We start from the raw sequence: 19,300 nt of genomic DNA, 5'->3' as shown, positions 1-19,300 counted from the left end.
GCCGCTCCCAATTGTTGAGAGTTTGTTTTCCCATCATTTTTTGAGATGTACGCATTGTTTTAAAAGTGTTCATTATCACAATCACCCCTGCAAAAATTTGATAGGAACTAGAAAGAGGGTGTCGAAGAGAATCTCATTTAGGCCGCATGGGAAGACCTTTCATGGTGCACATCACTGTGTTCCATGCGCACGCTGTACATACAGTAATCTGATGTACATTGCGAGAAGGACACTAAATGATGCCGATGGATGCGAGGTTTGACTAGATCTACACAGTTAAGGTGAGAGGAGAGAAAGAGAGAAAAGAAACCAGGTGTACAATCTTGTAAAGCAGTGGCTGCCTCCAGAGTTTGTTGTAGGAGGTTTAATTAGGAGACTTAAGTTTCAGATTTGGCTTTTATCTGTGCAAAACACTGGTTGTTAGAGAAGCAGGTGTGATGGAAGAAGCATAGGGCACCCACAGTTGTGGTTACGACACTCCTTTGTGGTGGTGTTAGAATGAATTAGATAACAGTTGTAAGATAATTCTTGTATGTCAGACATTAGGGATGGTTATAATATAAAAGATATTTCTCTCCTTTTGTTATGTGAGCTAATTGTTCTGGATTCCACCCTCCCACCCACTCCCAGCCAAAGCAGCTTCAGTCAGAGCACTTCTCTTCGACATCTCCTTCCTCATGCTGTGTCATGTCGCCCAGACCTACGGCTCTGAGGTAAGGACTTTCTAGCTTCAGTACTGCAGGGTGAAGTGAAATATAAGCATTGAGAGAATGATGCTCGGACATATAAATGGACAGAGTACATCTTCCCTGTTCTTTCCTTCTCTGCTAAATGTACGTGTCTTTTCTTCAGCCATAATCTTACTGCTATGGCCTGACTTTCAAACCAGGTTTCAGGCACTGGAAACTTCGCAACTTTGGTAGAAAAGGGTATGCTAAAGGTTCAAATAAAGTAAAATAAAAATAAAGCTGCTTTAGTCCAGTGCTGTCTGTGTCTTGGATTGTGAATTTACACAGCCTTCTATATGACATTTCTTGGAAATGGAAGTAGCAGGTAAAATATTGCAACAGCGATAACAGGAACAGTGATAATGTTAAAGCAACAACAATAAGTATTTGCACAATATTTTTAAGTGTTCACAGTTATTCATGTGTATTATATAGTTCAACTTTACACAGATTTATAAAATATTTTAAGAGGATGTTGAAGACCAAACTTTTAAAAGAAGCATTTAAAGACATCCCGCCCTACCATGATAGTTACAGATTTGGCTCACCTGTCTTACCATCATTTGGGTTTCTTGTCTTTGATTTAATTTTTATGGTATTAGTGACAGACAAGAGGGATCATAAAAGGAAGTTGCTGTCCCAACATTTTCTGCTAGGGAGGAGAGAACTGGTTTTGGAGACCAGGAACACAAGGAAGAGTGAAAAACTACATTTAGGTCCTTCCTCTGCTATTGCCTTACTATGTGTCCCTAAGCAAGTCACTTACCTCATTAGCCACCTGTCTCTATATTGAATATGAGATAAGTTTATTTCCTGCTACCATAATCACAGAGAAGATAGTTAAACACATGCTTTTAAAATGCCATTGACCTGTAGTGACTGAGAATTGCCTTCAAACAAAGCAGGGAAGCATTTGTAAATTGGAATAAAATGGGTTTTCCTTGTCCATTGATATGCCTATATAACTTATACTGGCATACACTAGAAAGGAAACTAATACAGTATTCCTTTAGCTAATGGCTTCATGGATTCTTCTTCCAGAACTCATGTGGCACTTCTAGCAACTGTTGCAGAAATTGCATAAGTAGGCGTGGTCTAATTGTAATCCCAACTAGAATTGTCTCATTGAAATCAGTTGGACATTTATTGATGTTAATGTCTCATTCATTTCAATGGCTTCACTCCAGTTGGAACTTGGATTTGACCCATCAATATTTCTGGATTACATTTGCAAACAAATTGTGGAAGAAGCATCCAATTCTACAGCAATGTTACTGTTGATATGTGCTGTCAAATTGGAGCTTACTTATAATGGCCCTAATAATGCTGTACAGTTAAATAAGATATTTAAGGAATGGTTTTACTAGTTCCACACCCCCAGTCAGTTTCCATGGCAGAATGAGAATTTCAACCCAGGCCTCTGAAGTCTTAGTCTGTCACTCTAGCCAATCCACCAGGCTGGATATGTCATAGAAATGTAGCTATTATAAATATGAAAAACAATATAGACAATCCAAACTGCAAAAAATTAATTTTTTTCAGGCCAAAGTTTCAACAAATGACTTAATTGCTTCATATATTTCACCTCAAAATTACTGTGGCAACTTTTCCCTCCTTTCAGAAAGTTTGTTAAGGCAGAACTCTATAAGGAGGCCTTCAAAAATATGTTTCCTCTGAGATAGGAATTTACTATTTTTCATTTTTGATCTTTTATTGTCTTTTTTCTCTTTTACCTGTTTTTGTATTGGTTGTTTATTTTTATTGTATTTTAACGTTGTTGTAAGCCGCCTAGAGTAGTCCTCGCGACTAGATAGGCGGGATATAAATAAAATAAATAAATAAATAAATAAAATTTATTTTAAGTTGCCACATGGTTTTGTTGCTGTTTGCTGCTGTGTTTATATTATTCTGCTACTTATTACTGTTGCTGGGGGTTTGAGGATGCTGTTGTGAGTTTAATTTCCTTTGTGTTTATCAGACAGAGTAGTAGATTTGTACCAAGTTGGGTGGTATATAAATCAAATCAATCAATTAAAAAAAATAGGAAGATCCAAGTGTATTACTGAATCTCCAGTTCCCAAGCTGGATGAATTTTCCTTTCCTCCAGCATATTATTTACAGAATCTTGTAATGTTGTAAAAGAGTGCATCCAGGGTTACTATTTGATTAACCAGCTACACACTAGGGGGTGCTCTTGTATTCGCCTGTGGTTCCCTAGTGAGCGTCTTTTGGTGGCCTCTTTTTCAGGTGATTCTTTCAGAAGCTGCCCCCCCTGGCGAAGTGCCCTTCTTTGAGATTTGGATGCAAAACTGCATGCCAGAGGAAGGGAAGATTCTCAACCCTGACCACCCTTGCTTCCGGCCAGATTCCACCAAGGTGGAGTCGCTAGTTGCTTTGCTCAACAATTCCTCTGAAATGAAGTTGGTGTAAGTAGCTGTACCACTCTGGTGGATTCAACAAGCACTTGTATTGCAGGAAGGAGCAAATTGTTTCTGGATTCTGAAGTCGCCTGCATTGCCATATGATCAAGCAGGCTTCTAGTTTTCCAACAGAAAATACATGAGGCTGCACCAATAAGACTTGACTTCTGTGTTGTGACAATTTGCAGTAGTCTATAGAAGTGTTTCCCAACTCAGGTATTCCTAGACTGCAACTCCCAGAAGCCTTCATCACTAACAGTGCTGGCCAGGGTTTCTGGGAGTTGCAGTCCAAGAACACCTGGGTTATTCAAGGTTGGAAGCCACTGCTCTGTGTAAAATGGTATACTTTTTGCGTAGTGCATAATTCTGCTTCAGCTGTCTCATGGGGAGAAGACACTGGAGCCTTCTTTGACTCCTGGATATCCTATTCAGATATCAGTTTTCATAAGGTAGTACTAATGCAATCAAGACAAGAAGCTATACATTTCAGTTTAAAAAGAAAAAGGTACAAATCAAAGATACAAAATTGCAAAATTCTTGATTCCGGCAGACATGGTTTTAGGCAAAGCCCCATATTAAGAAGTAGTTATTTATCTTGTAACTCCATGGCAAAAATAAGCAAATAAATGTTACCCCATGTCTCAAAAGTAAGTAAAACTGGTCCTTTTCATTTAGTTTTTGGGAAAATAATACCTCTGAATGCTATAAACCATTGACTTCTGGTATGAAATACATTGTATGTCTGCTATCCCATCATCCCCACAACAAATACCCATAACAGAGCCCAAGGCATGTGATATATTCTGTTTCACCACTTAGTGAGACTACATCCCCCAGAGTTATAAAAGGAAATAGAAGAAGATATAGTTACTGTGCAAAAGAAATGAAGTTGTGCTTTGCTATGTTGTAAGAATATTTAATGTTTTACCATAGCTGTGGAGGAAAGGAGCTGATTGCAGCTAGCTAATTGTTCGAAATAACTTGGCTTCTAGGAATATACCATTTCTTGTTGCTTATATCAAGACATCCAAGATTAATACTTAGCTGGTGGACAGGGGGAATCATGCCTAGCCATCCACTTGTATACCTGACTAGTTGTTCCCCCCCCCCTTTGATTCTTTTCATTCTCATCTATCCCTGCATCTGAGTAGGCAGATGAAATGGCATGAAGCATGTATGAGCATCTCTGCTGCCATCTTGGAGATCCTGAATGCCTGGGAGAATGGCGTTCTCACCTTTGACTCAGTTCAGGTAATGCCGAAAAGCTGCCTTTTCCAGTATATGCTGGAAAAGCTACATAAACTGAATATATGCCACTGTTAGTTTTTAAAAGCTGGGAACAGAGAACTGAAACACTTAGTTGAGAGAGCCAGGTGATGCAGCCAGTACTGAGCTGTATTATGAGAGGTGGGGAATTGGAGGTTTCAGTTAACTCCTCCGTAAAGAGCAGCTGGCATAAGAAGTTACCTGTTCTTCTCCATGGGCCTATTCCCTAGGTGGGTGGGAAGTTGTTTTTCTTTTTACATATTGTGTTCTTGTTTAGCCACACAGTCGCCTTAAATGTGTGCTTTAGACTTGTATTGACACATAACACATCTGGCATTGATAGGGTCAATATTTGAAAGGGATTTCTATACCAGCTTGCTGTCATAGGATCATTGTCATAGAACTGCAGAGCTGGAATGGACCCTATGGATCATTGAGTCCAGCTCTTGTCAAGGAGGGACAGTGGGGAATTGAACCCCCAACTTCTGGCTCTGCAGCCAGAAACTTAAACCACTAAGCTATCCGGCATAGGCTATCTGGTACCCTAAAGCAGTGGTTCTCAAACTTGGGTCTCCAGATGTTCTTGGACTGCAACTTCCAGAACAGTGAGTGGTAAAGGCTTCTGGAAGTTGCAGTTCAAGAACCACTGTCCTAAAGCATGTCTGATGGGAGAAGAAAAGGATCCGAGTGTTGGTAGTGATATTGATTCTATTGGAAAAATGAATGCAGAAAAAGCAAGCTCATGCTGTTTGTTGAAACAGCTAGCGTTCTGAATGTTAGGAACCATCTTTTAAAATAGCTGAGATTTTCTTCAGATGCATATATAGAAAAATATGTTTTTAGAAATAAATTATGTAATTGCCCTGTATAAATGTATATGGTGCTTAGGTCACTGCACTTAAGAACTTACAATGAAGTTTAGATCATGGTAGAGTGGGGGACACAAGAGAAGAAGTAAAGAGTCCAGCATAATAAACTGTAAAAGCAAGTATTTGCCACTACATACACTCAAGCTTTCAGATTTCTAAATTTTTATTAGTGCTACTCATAAAGTAATCCAAAGAGCAATAATTATAGAGTTGCATGTTCTTAAATGCCAGGTTGAGATCCAAAGGTTTGAATCCTCACTATGCCTCCTGAGAGAAGGGGCGACCAAGATCGCCCAGAATGTGTTTGGCTGGTGGGATTTACATGTCATGTCATCTGTGTGGCCTTGAGGAAGCGTCACAGTCCCAGAAGCCAAACCAAAGTAGGAACTGGCAAACCAGAAGATCCCAAGAGGCTTGCTGTTAGAATTGATTTGATGGGATGTTATTAGTATTAATTATAGCTTCATTACTAATTTATAATATCAGTTCCTATATTTTCTTTAAAAATTGTGTTGCAACATTTGAAAAACAGATTCCAGGATAACATTCCAGTATAACATTCTGTGTATTGCCCAGCCTTCTTTTACTTCCAGACCCAAACTAAATGTACACATCTCATCATGTGCAACATATTCCAAACTTATTTGGACAGTCTTCTACCTTTAGGCTTGTTCGCTTTTACAATGGATACTTGAGATTGGTTTCATTTGGGAGCAGAGATGAAGCAAAGGCTTAGCGGAAGAGATGGGTTTTGGGATATGGATTGAAGGAAGTGAAGGAGAGCTGACACACAATGGCATTCAGTTCCAAGCAGGAGAACAAGAGAAGAGAGTGGTGGGTGAAGGAGTCATCAAGCAAAGCCAAAAAGTTGCCTAGGCTGCTCACACTTTGCAGAGCTTCATGGTGCCAATGTTTTGTTGAAAACTGTATCTGTTGGTATGCATTCTCTGCCACGTGTCTAGCAAAACTGGAACCAAATACGATCGCTGCACAGAGGATGAAGACAGCTGCGCAGAGGAAAGCGGAGTTGTGCGCATGCACCCAACTTAGCGGGAACCTTGCTTGTCTCTCTTTTCTTCCCCAGAAAATCACAGATAACATTAAAGGGAAAGTGTGCAGCATGGCTGTGTGTGCCGTGGCCTGGCTCGTGGCCCATGTCCGCATGCTGGGGTTGGATGAGCGAGAGAAGTCCCTGCAGATGATCCGGCAGTTAGGGACTCCCTTATATGGGGAAAATACCCTACAGTTCTATAGTGAGAGGTGAGAACTACCTGTGTGGCTTATCCAGGTGCTGGGAGGAAACAGGGTGCTATTTTTAGGGTATAAAATCTAGCAAAGGTCTGTGCATGTTTTGCTTGCATGTAACATTCTCTCTAATTTTCAGTCCCGCTGAGTGTGACTCTGTCCCCCTCTCATGCGACTTCACACCCACCCACACCCATGGGGTTCTGTTGTGACCAGAACCAAAGGGGCTGAAGACAATCAGCGTGGGTGTGTGGAAGAGGAGGAATGTTGTGCAGAGGGAGGTGGAGTCATGCGTACTCACCTTAGAGGGAACCTTGCTTATATGTACGATTGTGATGCTAACTTGATGGTCAGAGCTTAAAGTCTCTTTCAGAAGGCTGCATTCAGCCTCCTAAAAGATAGCTGTAATGTTAAAGTATTTTGTATTCACACCTTCTTTCATTTGGAAGTGATGTGCAACTGGATCTGATTTTATTGCTCCTCAGTCATGTAGGCTATAGTTTCAAGGAACCTTCTCCTGCTTCTTTGTGCTGCATTTGTTTGGATTTTTTTTAAGGGGGGGGGTCACCAGTATTTCCCCTACAATGAGCTCCAGGCAGTGTACATGGGTTTCTTCCTTGCCCCCAGTCTTTCCTCATAACAGACCTGTGAAGCAGATAGAGTGAGAGGAAGTATCATTCATCCAAGTTTACTCAGGTTTTCATGCCAAGAGGGGATTTTCTGGAACCTAGCCATTGGTAAGTAACAGTTTAATACTTTCATCTTTCTTTCTTCTATTGTCCAGAGTGTTGATCATGAGTTCAATTCTTGAGCATATGTGTGCTGATGTTGTGCAGCAGACAGCTGCACAGATCAAATTCCCAGCAACAGGAGTCGACCCCATGCCCTACTGGAACCTCCTTCCACCCAAGAAGCCCATCAAAGAAGTGCTGATGGGTGTCTTCTCCAAGGTGCTGGAGAAAGGCTGGGTGGATAGCCGCTCCATCCATATCTTCGACACCCTTCTGCACATGGGAGGAGTCTACTGGTTCTGCAACAACCTTGTTAAGGTATGTGGCGGCAGAGGAACGAGTGGTGATGCTTTATTTGGATGATTTGGCAAATTCTTTGATTAAAGGTTGATAGTGACCACCAGTCACTATGCTTATGTATCATCTTTGGTAACACATTCTGTGGACTTTCCAGAGGGGAATGAGCTGATTAACACTACACTTGATAGGCCTTTAGTCTGGTGTCTATATCTGTGTCCGTGTATATCTCCATAAACATGTGTAGTATATGCATACTGTGCATATATTTCACATGTTTGTTGCAATGGACTGAGGTAAATCTTCAAAAACAGCAGTATATGAACAGTGGGAGCAGCATCCTAAGCACCTTTCTGTAGTGGCAGTGCATTTCCAGTGCCTCTTCTGGAGCATTTCACACCATAATGTATTTCAGGAAAGAGTATGTTTCTCTCGTTTTGACTGTGGTACTCTGGTGCCATAACTTCTCATAGCATTTTGGTCATTGCGATGCTAAAGACCAAAGCTAAGTTCTTCTCTGCCCCATTGGATGCATTGTTTTTTCTTGTCTTTTAGGAGCTCCTGAAAGAAACAAGGAAAGAGCATGCGATACGAGCTGTGGAGTTGCTGTACTCCATTTTCTGCTTGGACATGCAACAGCTGACGCTCACCCTGCTGGGACACATCCTGCCCAGTCTGCTCACAGACTCCTCCAAGTGGCATATGCTAATGGATCCACCTGGCAAGGCCCTCGCCAAGTAAGAGAGAAGTGGAGCAAAATGTGCTGAAACTGGTAATCTAAAGCTTAATGTAGACTAGGAACAGAAGTGCCTTTTAAAAAAATGGCAGTTAATTCAGTTGCTAGGAATGGGCAAAGCGTCACACTCTTTCCCCTGGAAATTCCGCTTAGCCTCTGCTCAGTATTTTCCAGTATCTTCTCCAGTTCTGAGTATTATAGGATTGTATTTTATTTTGTTTTGTGGTGAAAGCATTTTGCTGAGAGCCAAAGTATCAACTATAGAAGGCTAAGAGGAGAAAGCTGTGAGACAGGAATATTCAAAATGACAGGTATTATTATTCACAAAGTTTGGACTGGAGTCCGCTGGTCCATCCAGGCTGCTAGACAATGGGTGTTCAATTTCTGGATTTCTAGGTAGAATCCAAGAAGATGCTCTTTCTCCCTATAAAGATCCTCTTACATGCTGAATATGACATGCTTGTGTTCTGAGATTAAGGCCAAGTGGAAATAGGGAATAGAGAATGTGTTTATTCCTTGGAAGTTTACTGTTCTCTACTAAATGCAATATATTCTTCCAAAACAGTCTAAGAATGTTGGAGTCAGAGGGTAAAAAAGCAAGGAGGTTCTGCATGGTTCATTTGCAAATTCTTGTGCATTATCTTCCTTCTGTTTTCCCTCCAGGTTGTCTGTGTGGTGTGCCTCTAGTTCCTACTCCTCCCACAACAAGGGGCAAATGTCTGCCTGGCAGCGCAAGAGACACCGAGAAGATATCGAGGTATGCTCTTCCTACCTAAGAATTCAGCAAGAATGTTGGGAATAAGAAACGACTGCAGGGAATTAATGAGAGGGATTGCATTGGGAGAATTTGAAGATTCAGTAGGAATCAGTGCATAGAAAGGAATTTGCTGGTGTTTGGAGAGTTTCCCCTCCGGAATTTTAAAAAGCTTGAAGAACTAGGTGATGGTTCTGATAGATTTATAAAGTCAGACAGGTATCTCATGAGTATACAGCCTTTGTAATGGTGTCCCAGTGTAGCTAACTAAGCTTAGAGTGAAATTGCACCACAGTGGCTGCATTGTGTTCACCTTTGAAGAACATGAGGAGCACTTTGTGAGGTTAAATCAGGGGCATAACAACTATCATTCAGATTTTCCAGCAGCCAATCCAGTGATACTGAGAAACTTACAAGCAAGGTGTGAACTGACAGCTTTCCCTGTTGCTGTCATTTGGTAGAGGTGCATTGCCTTCTGCATAGAGGTGCTGTTTCATTAGCACTATAAATTATTTTAATATATGTTCCTTCTTGAATCTGTTAATCGTTATAGAAGGATCTGCAGTTTTGGCTAGCTCTATCATTGCTGAACCTAAAACATATATGCATATGACCCCCCTCTCACACACACATAAACTATGCATGTGCATTTTACAACTAATATGTAGCAAATTATGTGCACACCTACTTGTTGCCTTAAACTGCATGAATTTGTGGTTTGATTCTGTTTGGTTATGGGGAGAATCAGTAACCAAAGTTCCTGTGCAAAGAACTGTTACCCAGATCAGATGCATTACTTTCAAGCCAAAAGGTTTAGAAACTTGCTACAATTTCAAAAACTGAAAAGTTTTCAGGATACTGTACTTAGTTTTGAAAGACTCTTCACATTGTCTACAGATAGATACAAGGTACATTTAGAATCTGAGAACTCACCCAGTACTGTTTAAGTTTAAGGGCCTTGCAATGTTACATTTTCTTGCATGCAGATACGAGAAATGTATCTTGTAGGATTTCTCTTCTAACTCCAACACTTGGTTCGTGTCCTATCTTAGGTTACAACTTGTTTTCCATTCTTCAAAACAGATGCCACTGTTACCTGGCAATGCCCATTACCAGTTTAAGTTACTGTACCCCTGCATCCCATGTCTGTAGCAGTTAGACCTAAGTTGAGTTACACAAGCACTCAGTACAAGCAGGCTTGTTAAGGTGGTGCAGAAACGTTTAATTGGTGAAAATTGTGCAATATAAGTAGAAATAGTGATTGTGTTGCCAGGGGAGTTTACTTCAGAAGAGCCATACATAGAATTACATTATTTTTATACAGTGGTTCTGAGTATTCAGAATGCATCATCCAGTATAGCAGTAGTACTTTGCCTGTTAAAAGCGTAAGAGATCTGCTGGATCAGACCAATACATTTCTAGCTCAGCATTCTCTTTCCCTCAGTGGCCAACCAGCTGCCTATGAGAAGTCCACGGTCAGGATGTGAGCACATTAGCACCCTCCATCTTATGTTGCTCATCGTTGTCTAGGGGCATAATCCCTCTGATTCTGAAGGTGCTGCTTAATCACAGGAAAGGGACGAGTGAAGTACAGACTGTAGACTGGATATGTCCCTCCCAGAAGTCCAACAGGCCCCAAAGCTTCCCTTTGACCCTTCAAACAGCCAAAATTTGAAAAATATCTCAGAAAGGCCTCTCAATCCCTCTAGGTAGTTCTTGAGGGACTTGCACCATGATTTTGGAAGGCCACTGGATGTGGGCTACTTTCAAAGCTGAAAGCGATTGAAATAATAAGAATGTAGGGTGAAGGGAGACATAAACGTTGTACCATTGCCTCTTGCTTCCCCCTGAAGGATGTGGGTGCCTTTTTGAGTGAACATTTTTAGCACATTTTGGTTGTCACAGGAGTGGTCCTCAGGACACAGGCCTTAAAAGTTGCTCATCCCTCCCATAATGATTCACCACCACAGGTCTTTGTCCCACATGGATTTGTCTAATCTTACCATAATCCTGTACAGATCAAGTCAGGGCATGTCAACATCATTCTTCCCATGGAAATGCAAAAGGAATGGCAAAGTTGATAGCAGTGGTAGGGTTTGAATCCAACTTCTGAGTCTAGGCTCAATCTCTTAGCCACCATGCTACACTGGCTGTTTTATATGAATTGAATGATTAAGTTGTGCTTTAAAGCCAAACACTGATAAAGTTTTCTGGATAGTGTACAGTCTGTTAAAAAAAAAAGTAATAAAACAACATAGTAATGCTGTCCTGGCTGCTTTCTAAGAAGGAAGTATGGGAATGGAGTGCATGAGTCATTCTTAATCTGGCTGTTTGAGGAAAGAGGCAGAGAGATGATTTGTGGATTTGGAGTACAAGCCCATACACGAACGAGAAGATGGGCCCAGAATGTCTGCCTTAATCATTGGTTTGCACTGCATTTATCAGTAAACACAGCTTTTGCTGTCCTTTTGATCCCCTTTCCAGGATTACATCAGTCTCTTTCCACTGGATGACACCCAGCCGTCTAAACTCATGCGCCTTCTTAGTTCCAATGAGGAAGATACTAGTATCCTGTCCAGCCCCAGTAAGTGGAATCACGGTGAGGAAGCTTTCCTGGAACTAAAGGGGGGGGCTAATATCCACGAGTCCTGGAGGCTAGAAATTTGCTGCAACCTGTTCATTTAGCCTTTCTTTAAAAATATAATGTCAAAACAACTCCTAAGTATTTATTGTAATTTGCAGTTCCTCTTACACTGCTTCCCAACCTTGGGTAACCCAGGTGTTCTTGGACTGCAGTTCCCAGAATCCTTCACTACTAGCTGTGCTGGCTGGGGCTTCTGGGAGTTGTGGTTCACAAACACCTGGTTTACTCAAGGTTGGGAACCACTAATCTAGAAGAGTAAACAAATATGCAATAAGCAATGAGGAATAAAGAAAAGCTGATGACTTTTTGTTTGCCTCAGGTTAACAACAGATAGAGTCCCTGGAAAAGGTTCTTCATCCATTTTGAGCCTCTTTTTACAATCTGAAATGACAGATGTAACACACCAGTAGAACAGTTAGAGGTTTAGTTATCAGTCTGTCTTCCATGATCTGAGTGGACTTTCCACTTTCAGAGATGTGTCAACATATTTGATAGGATGTGCAGTGATTTAAGACAAACCATAAATACAGTATCAACAGTAAAATAGTAGTAATGCAGCGGTAGCAAAATATGAAAGTAGCTGTGAAAATATCAACATGAAAGCAAAACAGCATAAAAGAAAATAAGTGGTCAAAAGTTCAGAAAGCAAAGCACGCTACTTATATACCACTCCATAGCGCTTAAAGCATTCTCTGGGCAGTTTACAAGTAAGTTATGCAGGCTACACATTGCCCCCCCCCCCCCCAAGTAAACTGGGTACTCGTTTTACCAACCTTGGAAGGATAGAAGGCTGAGTCACTCTTGAGGCAACTATCCGGGATAGAACCCCTGGTTGTAAACACAGTACAGCAGTTTAACCACTGCGCCACATGGCTGCTGAAATGTCTTCAGCTTGTGCTGAAAGGATAAGAATGGCAGCACCAGCTAACATGTTTCAGGGAGAACCGGTGTGTCGAAAAGGCTTTTTTCCCCAATTGCTATCTAGTTTGTTTCTGTAGATTGTAGCACACAAAACAAGATCCTCTCGTTTACACCTCTGTGAGATTCATATGTGAATAGATTTCGAACTTGTAACTATGCTAATCTGTGCAAGGATATTGGCAGGAAAAACTGAATAGGCAGGTCTTCTGATGGCTTCACCATAAACTGAGAAAGGCTTTATATTTATGGGTTTTGGTTTTGTAGTGGGAATTTAGATAATGTCTTTCATTAAAATGGAAATAAGTCAATCCCAGGGCCTTTTAGACAGAATATTCAGTTAAAAACAAATGGCTTGAGTCATCCCACAGGAGAATTTCTCCAGCAATAGAACAAAGTTGATAAGCTTTATAAAGTACTGGTAGTACAGAACCAGAATAAAGTATGGTATTTTCAGAGCCTCTGGGCTGCAAGATCGAAAGATCAGCAGTTTGAATCCACACAACGGAGTGAGCTCCCAGCTCCTGCCAATCTAGCAGTTCGAAAGCATGTAAAAATGAGAGTAGGTACCACCACGGTGGGAAGGTAACGGTGTTCTGTGTCTAGTTGCACTGGCCACGTGGGCATGGAAACTGTGTACGGACAAACGCCGGCTTTATGGCTTGGAAATGGGGATAAGAACCGCCCCCTAGAGTCAGACATGACTGGACTAAGTGTCAAGGGGAACCTTTACCTTATTGGTCCTCTATTCCTCTACTGCATCTGGTTGGGAGGCCTGAAAGATCGAGAAGTGTGCATATATGTTTTATAGTGCGCCCTGAGCAAAATGCAAGCTGAAAAGCCACTTTTGAGGTGGGGTAAAAATCACTCACTGCTCAAATGCTTGGATTTTTACAAGTGATTCAGAGATCCTTCTTGGTATCTTATCTTCTTCTTCTGTGAATGTACACATTTGGGTTAAACAGTGCCTGCGCTGGCTATCTCGGAATCTTCTAGAGCTTTCCTGAAAAAGTAAGAAAGTTTAGAATGCCCCTTGCACGCATGCTCCAACCCCCTCAGCCTCCTGTTCCAATTTTTCAAGACCTGTGAGCTTGCGGTTCTTCTTTTTGGTCTCTATGAATCACAAGTGTGTGTTATTTCTGTGCCTGTGCAAAACTCCTTGGAACATTCCAGAGCCCAAAGAAAACCATTAGACCAGCTCCCCTGTAGCATGCATGCTCTTTCAGTTCTCTTTCAGCTATTACTGAGGAAACATCTTAGAGCACTATATGGGACCTTTTTCATTGGGTTGTTGTAAATAGTTTGTACCAGTTCGTCTGTCATCTTATTTCACTTTTTTTCTCCGGAGCAATGCAATTTGGGTTCGCCCAAATTAACTTTTACTGTCATAGCAGTGAGTTGGCACTGTTTCCTCTCTGCTTTGATTATGCACAAGGTGATTTACAACAAAAAGACAAAAGAGTTGGGAAAATGTCTCCCATGTTTGCCTCCAACTGAGCAAGGGATTTTTGGAATTTAACTTCCTTCCCAACAGAGTTATTGTATTCAATTCTGCTCTCAGGGTAATTGCATTTCACTTCCTCTTATTTTAAAAAATGCTTCTGGTCCTCAGCAGGTGGTGTGAATATATCTACAGCAGACACAGAGAAAGAAAAGTGTTGTGTGGAAAAATGCCTGTCAGGGGTGGAGGTGGGTAGAGCCAACCCCCACCAATAAACCTATAAATTCCCCATCTTTGGTGGGTGACCTACTTTCTCCTGTAGGTAAATGAAGGAATTTTTTCATTCTTGGAGATAAAAAATAGCATCTGGTGGAGGCTTCAGCTTAATCATTTTAGATGTGTTGGCCCTGTGGGCTTTTAAGCATAGCAGAATAATGGTACTTAAACACTAAGTGACAATCCAGATTATCAAGTAGACCTTTTTTACTCTTGGAGAAGCAAAAAGCTCATTGCCTTCATCGTCTTGTAATCTCAGATTCAACAGTTGATCATCACAAAAGAGAAGGAACATCCGATTAAAACACATTTCCTGTTTGGGACCCAGGAAATGAACCTACCAAATGAGCTGGGTTACTGGTCACTAAACTGGGTTATTTTCTTTTCCTTCAGCAGACCGCACAATGAGCAGTTCACTGTCTGCCTCACAACTCCACACAGTCAGCATGAGAGACCCCCTCAACAGGGTCCTAGGTAAGCCTCTTCCTTCATTTCTAGCGAAGTTACAGAGAAAATGCTAAAATCAGGTGACAGGCCTACAGTACCTGGACTGAGTCCATCCTCGTGCAATACTGCTGCACGGACGGCTTTATTTGATCACTGGCTGAGGGACAAAAATCTGTTTCTCAATGTTCCAGTTTGGTGCTGGTGCTAACAGCAAATTATACAAGGATAATAATACTTCACAGCATTCTTGCAGCAGCTGCAGTTAGAATGTGTATGAGAACCCAGAAGCATAAATTATCTCCTTCCTTCCTTCCTTCCTTCCTTCCTTCCTTCTGTTTCTGTCTCTCTATAATTATTATTACTTTTTAAACCAGTGAAATCTGAAACACTTCTCCAGCTATTTGCCTTCTCCTTCCCCAAGTCAAGGAGCAATTATTATGTCTTCCCATTTCTGCTCCCCAGCCAACCTCTTCTTGCTGATCTCCTCCATCTTGGGAGCCAAGACGGCGGGACCACACACCCAGTTTGTCCAATGGTTCATGGAAGAGTGTGTGGACTGTTTGGAGCAGGGAAGCCGTGGCACCATTCTACAGTTCATGCCCTTCACTATGGTGAGCAGCTCCCATTTTTCTGTCATTGAAAATTTATCTGTAGACATCCTGTGTTGCTCTGTATCCTCCCTCTTGTGGTTCTGAATCCTTTTTTTAAAATGCCACACCTAAAGCACTCTGGTGAATGAAAATACACTGATCTTTGCACTTCAAATTTCATTTTTGGATGGATTCAGCAGGGAGATCCACATATATTTGGTGACAACCTGCTCTCTGTCAGTGAAAGCAGTACACTGGACCTAAGTAAGTAGGGAGAAAATGTCCTCGTGCATATGCAGCACTTGTATGATGCAAGCACAAAGTCTCTAGTATGTAGCTGTCCACTTAGTTAGGGAGACCAGTGTTTCCTGAGCAGTGGTACATGTACCAACGGAAGAATACAGAAGTCACTTAAGATTTACTCCAGACTTTTTTAACCATAACTGGGAAATTCACTCTTCCTCAATCTCCACATCCTCTTGCAAGTGTGATGTGCCATCTTCTACCAATGCTACTTGCCATGGATTATTCATTTGACATGCTAAATATTCACTTTAGATATTGTTTTTCTTAACCCCTATTCTCCTCCCCACCAGCTTATCATAAATAAGGTGGTTAATAGCAGGAGGAACGTAGAAATGTTGTTTTTGGTAAAAAAATAGGCTTTTTGTCTCTATCATTCTGAGGTGCTTAGACAAAATGTTTGGTAGAACCCATCCAACAAAAGTTGAGAATCTCGGCATTAGACAGTCCAAATTACTTGCAAGAGGGTCTCTCTTCCTGGTTGGTTATTTGACTTTGTTGACACTAGAGGGAGCCTGGTGGCAAGAAGTGGAAGGCAGCTCTAAAGAACCAGTGGAGGGTTACCCTACTCAATTACTTGCCTGTAAAAACCACTGAATATGCAGTGTTAAGTACATATATGTTAAGATGTAACTTTGGAACATTATTGCTCATTCACATGTCATTTTCTATAAAAATACATAATATCGAAATTTGAAAATCCCCACCTTTTTGGATATATATCTGAAGATATAGAAATAATTGCATATTTTGCTGCTTGTTTGTTATTCTGTTGAAAACTGTATTGAGTTTGCCTGTTAGAGCTTAATATATATTTTCACCACTTCCAGTTTAATGTAACAAGTCAGCTAGAGATCAGATCTTTATATCTGGCTACAGATAGATAGCAAGAGTTGAAATAAGGAAAGCTAAACTTTGGACTCTTCTTACTAAGTTTACTTCTTTTTGGTTCAGGGATAGTATATAAAAACTAACCTGAACTAAAACAGTGCACTATAAATCCTACAGACAAGACAAACATAACAACCATATTTGTAGAAAAACTGTTTAAAAGGGAATATAATCAGATCCAGTGTGAGAGATTATGCATTTCATGAAAATGGCTAAATTTTGTTTTTTACATTTCTTAACTACAGAATGTTGATAACCTGTGGCAGTGTAGACCTAGTTAAAATTTCTGGTCTCAGCAACTCTGTTATGAATGAGACTTTTCAAAGGCCAGGTCTCAGTGCTTTCTCTGTTACTATTAATCCCATAATGGGACTGCCTAAGCCAGAAACTTGTGCACATTCTCATGATCATCCTCTTCATGACCAAAACCACTTTTTATCAAGGAAATCCAACACTTCTTTCTCCCTGCTACCAGCAATTTCCAGTTTAGTCTTTGCTAACCACCAATCTGTGGAACTGGGTTAATAAAGGCTACTTAAAGGCTGGTGCACTCAGAAAGAAGCCCAGGCTCGGGAGTTTGTGCCATTAGCTCCTGAATAAACTACTAATAAATGAAGACATGAGTGCTGTTCTTTCACAGTTTCTTTCAATTCACTTTATAGTCTTTAATATGTAAATTACCTTGAATACCTTGACATAAATATACACATGTATTCAATATGTGTGTGTGTATTAATATATTAAATATATTAGGATTTATATCCGGCCTTTCAGTGACTCATTTTGAAGACAAATAGTGTAATAAATAAAATATACTTACGTGCACGCTATGAGACGTAGGCTAAACCAAGACTTCTGGGGAATTGCTACAAATGAACAGTTTCTTTCCTTCTGATTGCTATGGTGGGAAATGGGTTGCTTGAAACTATCCTTCTTTCATTTGAGCCCTTTCTGTTACTTCTGCCCTAAATGGTTTAGGACCTTGATACCTGGCAAAGCGCCTGCTCCCACCTAGCTCTACTCATGTCACTTAATCTAGCCAGGCTGGACGGCTGAGGGGCTTGACCCCAAGAGAGGTCTGGAAGGAGAGAACTAGAAACCGGGCCTTCTCAGCAATGGCCCCTCGCCTCTGAAACATCTTGCCCCTTGAGATTCGCCCGGCACCCTCGCTGGGAGTTTTAAAGAACAAGCTCAAGACTTGGTTCTTCAGGCAGGCTTTCCCCCCTTCCATCACTTAGTTCCCTGTGTTTTCCCACTTTGCTGACTTCTCTTTTTTGTTTGGATATTGTCTGTTTTAATTCTTGGTTTTATTGCTCGGACTGTAAACCACCCAGAGTAGATTCATTTAGAGTCTAGATGGGCAGGGTAAAAGCCGAATGAATGAATGAATGAATTAACAAACACAAACAAATAAATACTATTTACTGACAGTACTGTTTCCCCTTGATCTCTTTCTCCTTTTTTTACCCCAAGCAGGTTTCGGAGTTGGTGAAAGCATCTACCATGTCTAGCCCCAAAATTGTGTTGGCTATCACAGACCTCAGCTTGCCCCTGGGACGTCGAGTGGCTGCTAAAGCCATTGCTGCTTTGTGAGCATCCCACACCTATAAACATGTTCTAGCTTATAGGCTGGTGAATCCTGAGAATGAAATCAGAGAGGTAGGACAACGGAGAGAAGCTATGTTTATAGATGCTGCGTGCCTTCCTTGCATGTATGCAGCCTACAGAGGTAGGCATGGCAGCAAGAAAAAGAGAGAAGATGAGAGGAGTGTGAGTTGACCTCCAGCTCATTGTGACAGTGCTGTAATGGCAGACGTGGACCCAAAATGGTTGCCAGCTTTCAGCAATTATTGATCGTGGTTTTCTCAAACATCACCATTTTTCACCATTGCACCAAGGACAGTATCTGAATATGATTGTTAATTATTTTTCTTTTTGCTTTATTGTTTTCTCATTAACTGGATGAAACTTATATGTCTTGTTACAAGTCTCTAAAGTATCATGATTTAACTGATGAGCTTAGTAGTAGTTTCAAAGAAAAGTTGTACAAACCATTTTGAAAAGTTACAATCCAAATACCATATTTCATATCAGATTATTTTCATGAAGAAACTGAGTTTCACACAGTGAACATGAGAATTTAATTATGCCTTTTGTGTACATAGGTTTATATTGGGTTTTTTTATTTTTGTGAATAATGTTTTATAAATAATGAAAAATAAAATTTCTTTGTCCTCTCCCACAAATTAATATGGTGAGTTAATTTAGGTTAAATGCATATCTGCTTACAATGTATATATCTTCACTCTAACAATGTATGTCACTAGAGTGTGACACTGAGCACAAAATTCAATGTCTTGCATCACTCAGCAAGTAGTCAGTGATTGATGAAATCAAGAAGCTAGAGTAGGAGAGGAGTTGGACTCCTGAACATGATTTCAAAGGATCAAGACCTAGGAGTCCTTTCACATCCATGTGATTTGCCAAACCAGAATTATTTGTGCAAACTCAACAAAACAGGTGCAGAATTTATTTTTCTTGGTGTAGAAACTAGACAAGCATCAACAAATTTACTTTGCTAATCTCAAACAGCCGTCCAACTAATATCTTGTAACAACCTCTGTTTTCTGTGAAATTTGTGTGACTTAGCTAAGAAGCTACAACAATGGAGTAATCATTTATTTGAAGAACTTGATTGGCCAAAAGAAGTGGAGTTTTTGAAAATGTGTTGGATCACAGTCCTA

At 40.7% G+C, this 19,300-nt stretch overlaps 1 protein-coding gene across 8 annotated transcripts in view; it reads left to right on the top strand.

The window, feature by feature from the left end:
* Positions 1-18,802, top strand: part of MED24 (mediator complex subunit 24) — a 60,262-nt gene extending 41,460 nt beyond the window's left edge. The window contains exons 16-26 of one of the 8 annotated variants that reach the window (XM_073004236.2): positions 631-713; positions 2,976-3,154; positions 4,300-4,399; positions 6,368-6,543; positions 7,313-7,577; positions 8,112-8,293; positions 8,956-9,049; positions 11,531-11,630; positions 14,722-14,799; positions 15,235-15,383; positions 18,033-18,802. In XM_073004236.2, coding sequence (XP_072860337.2) covers positions 631-713; positions 2,976-3,154; positions 4,300-4,399; positions 6,368-6,543; positions 7,313-7,577; positions 8,112-8,293; positions 8,956-9,049; positions 11,531-11,630; positions 14,722-14,799; positions 15,235-15,383; positions 18,033-18,149 — 1,523 coding nt within the window. In that variant the 3' untranslated portion in view covers positions 18,150-18,802. Of the gene's footprint in view, positions 1-630; positions 714-2,975; positions 3,155-4,299; positions 4,400-6,367; positions 6,544-7,312; positions 7,578-8,111; positions 8,294-8,955; positions 9,050-11,530; positions 11,646-14,718; positions 14,800-15,234; positions 15,384-18,029 lie in introns of all 8 variants that reach the window. The other 7 variants (XM_073004235.2, XM_020805858.3, XM_073004234.2 and 4 more) reach the window with 7 other exon arrangements.
* Positions 18,803-19,300: the final 498 nt, after the last annotated feature.

This window comes from Pogona vitticeps, chromosome 6 (assembly GCF_051106095.1).
Source record: "Pogona vitticeps strain Pit_001003342236 chromosome 6, PviZW2.1, whole genome shotgun sequence".
NCBI lineage: Eukaryota > Metazoa > Chordata > Lepidosauria > Squamata > Agamidae > Pogona > Pogona vitticeps.
This window is presented reverse-complemented; position numbering and strand designations above follow the sequence as displayed.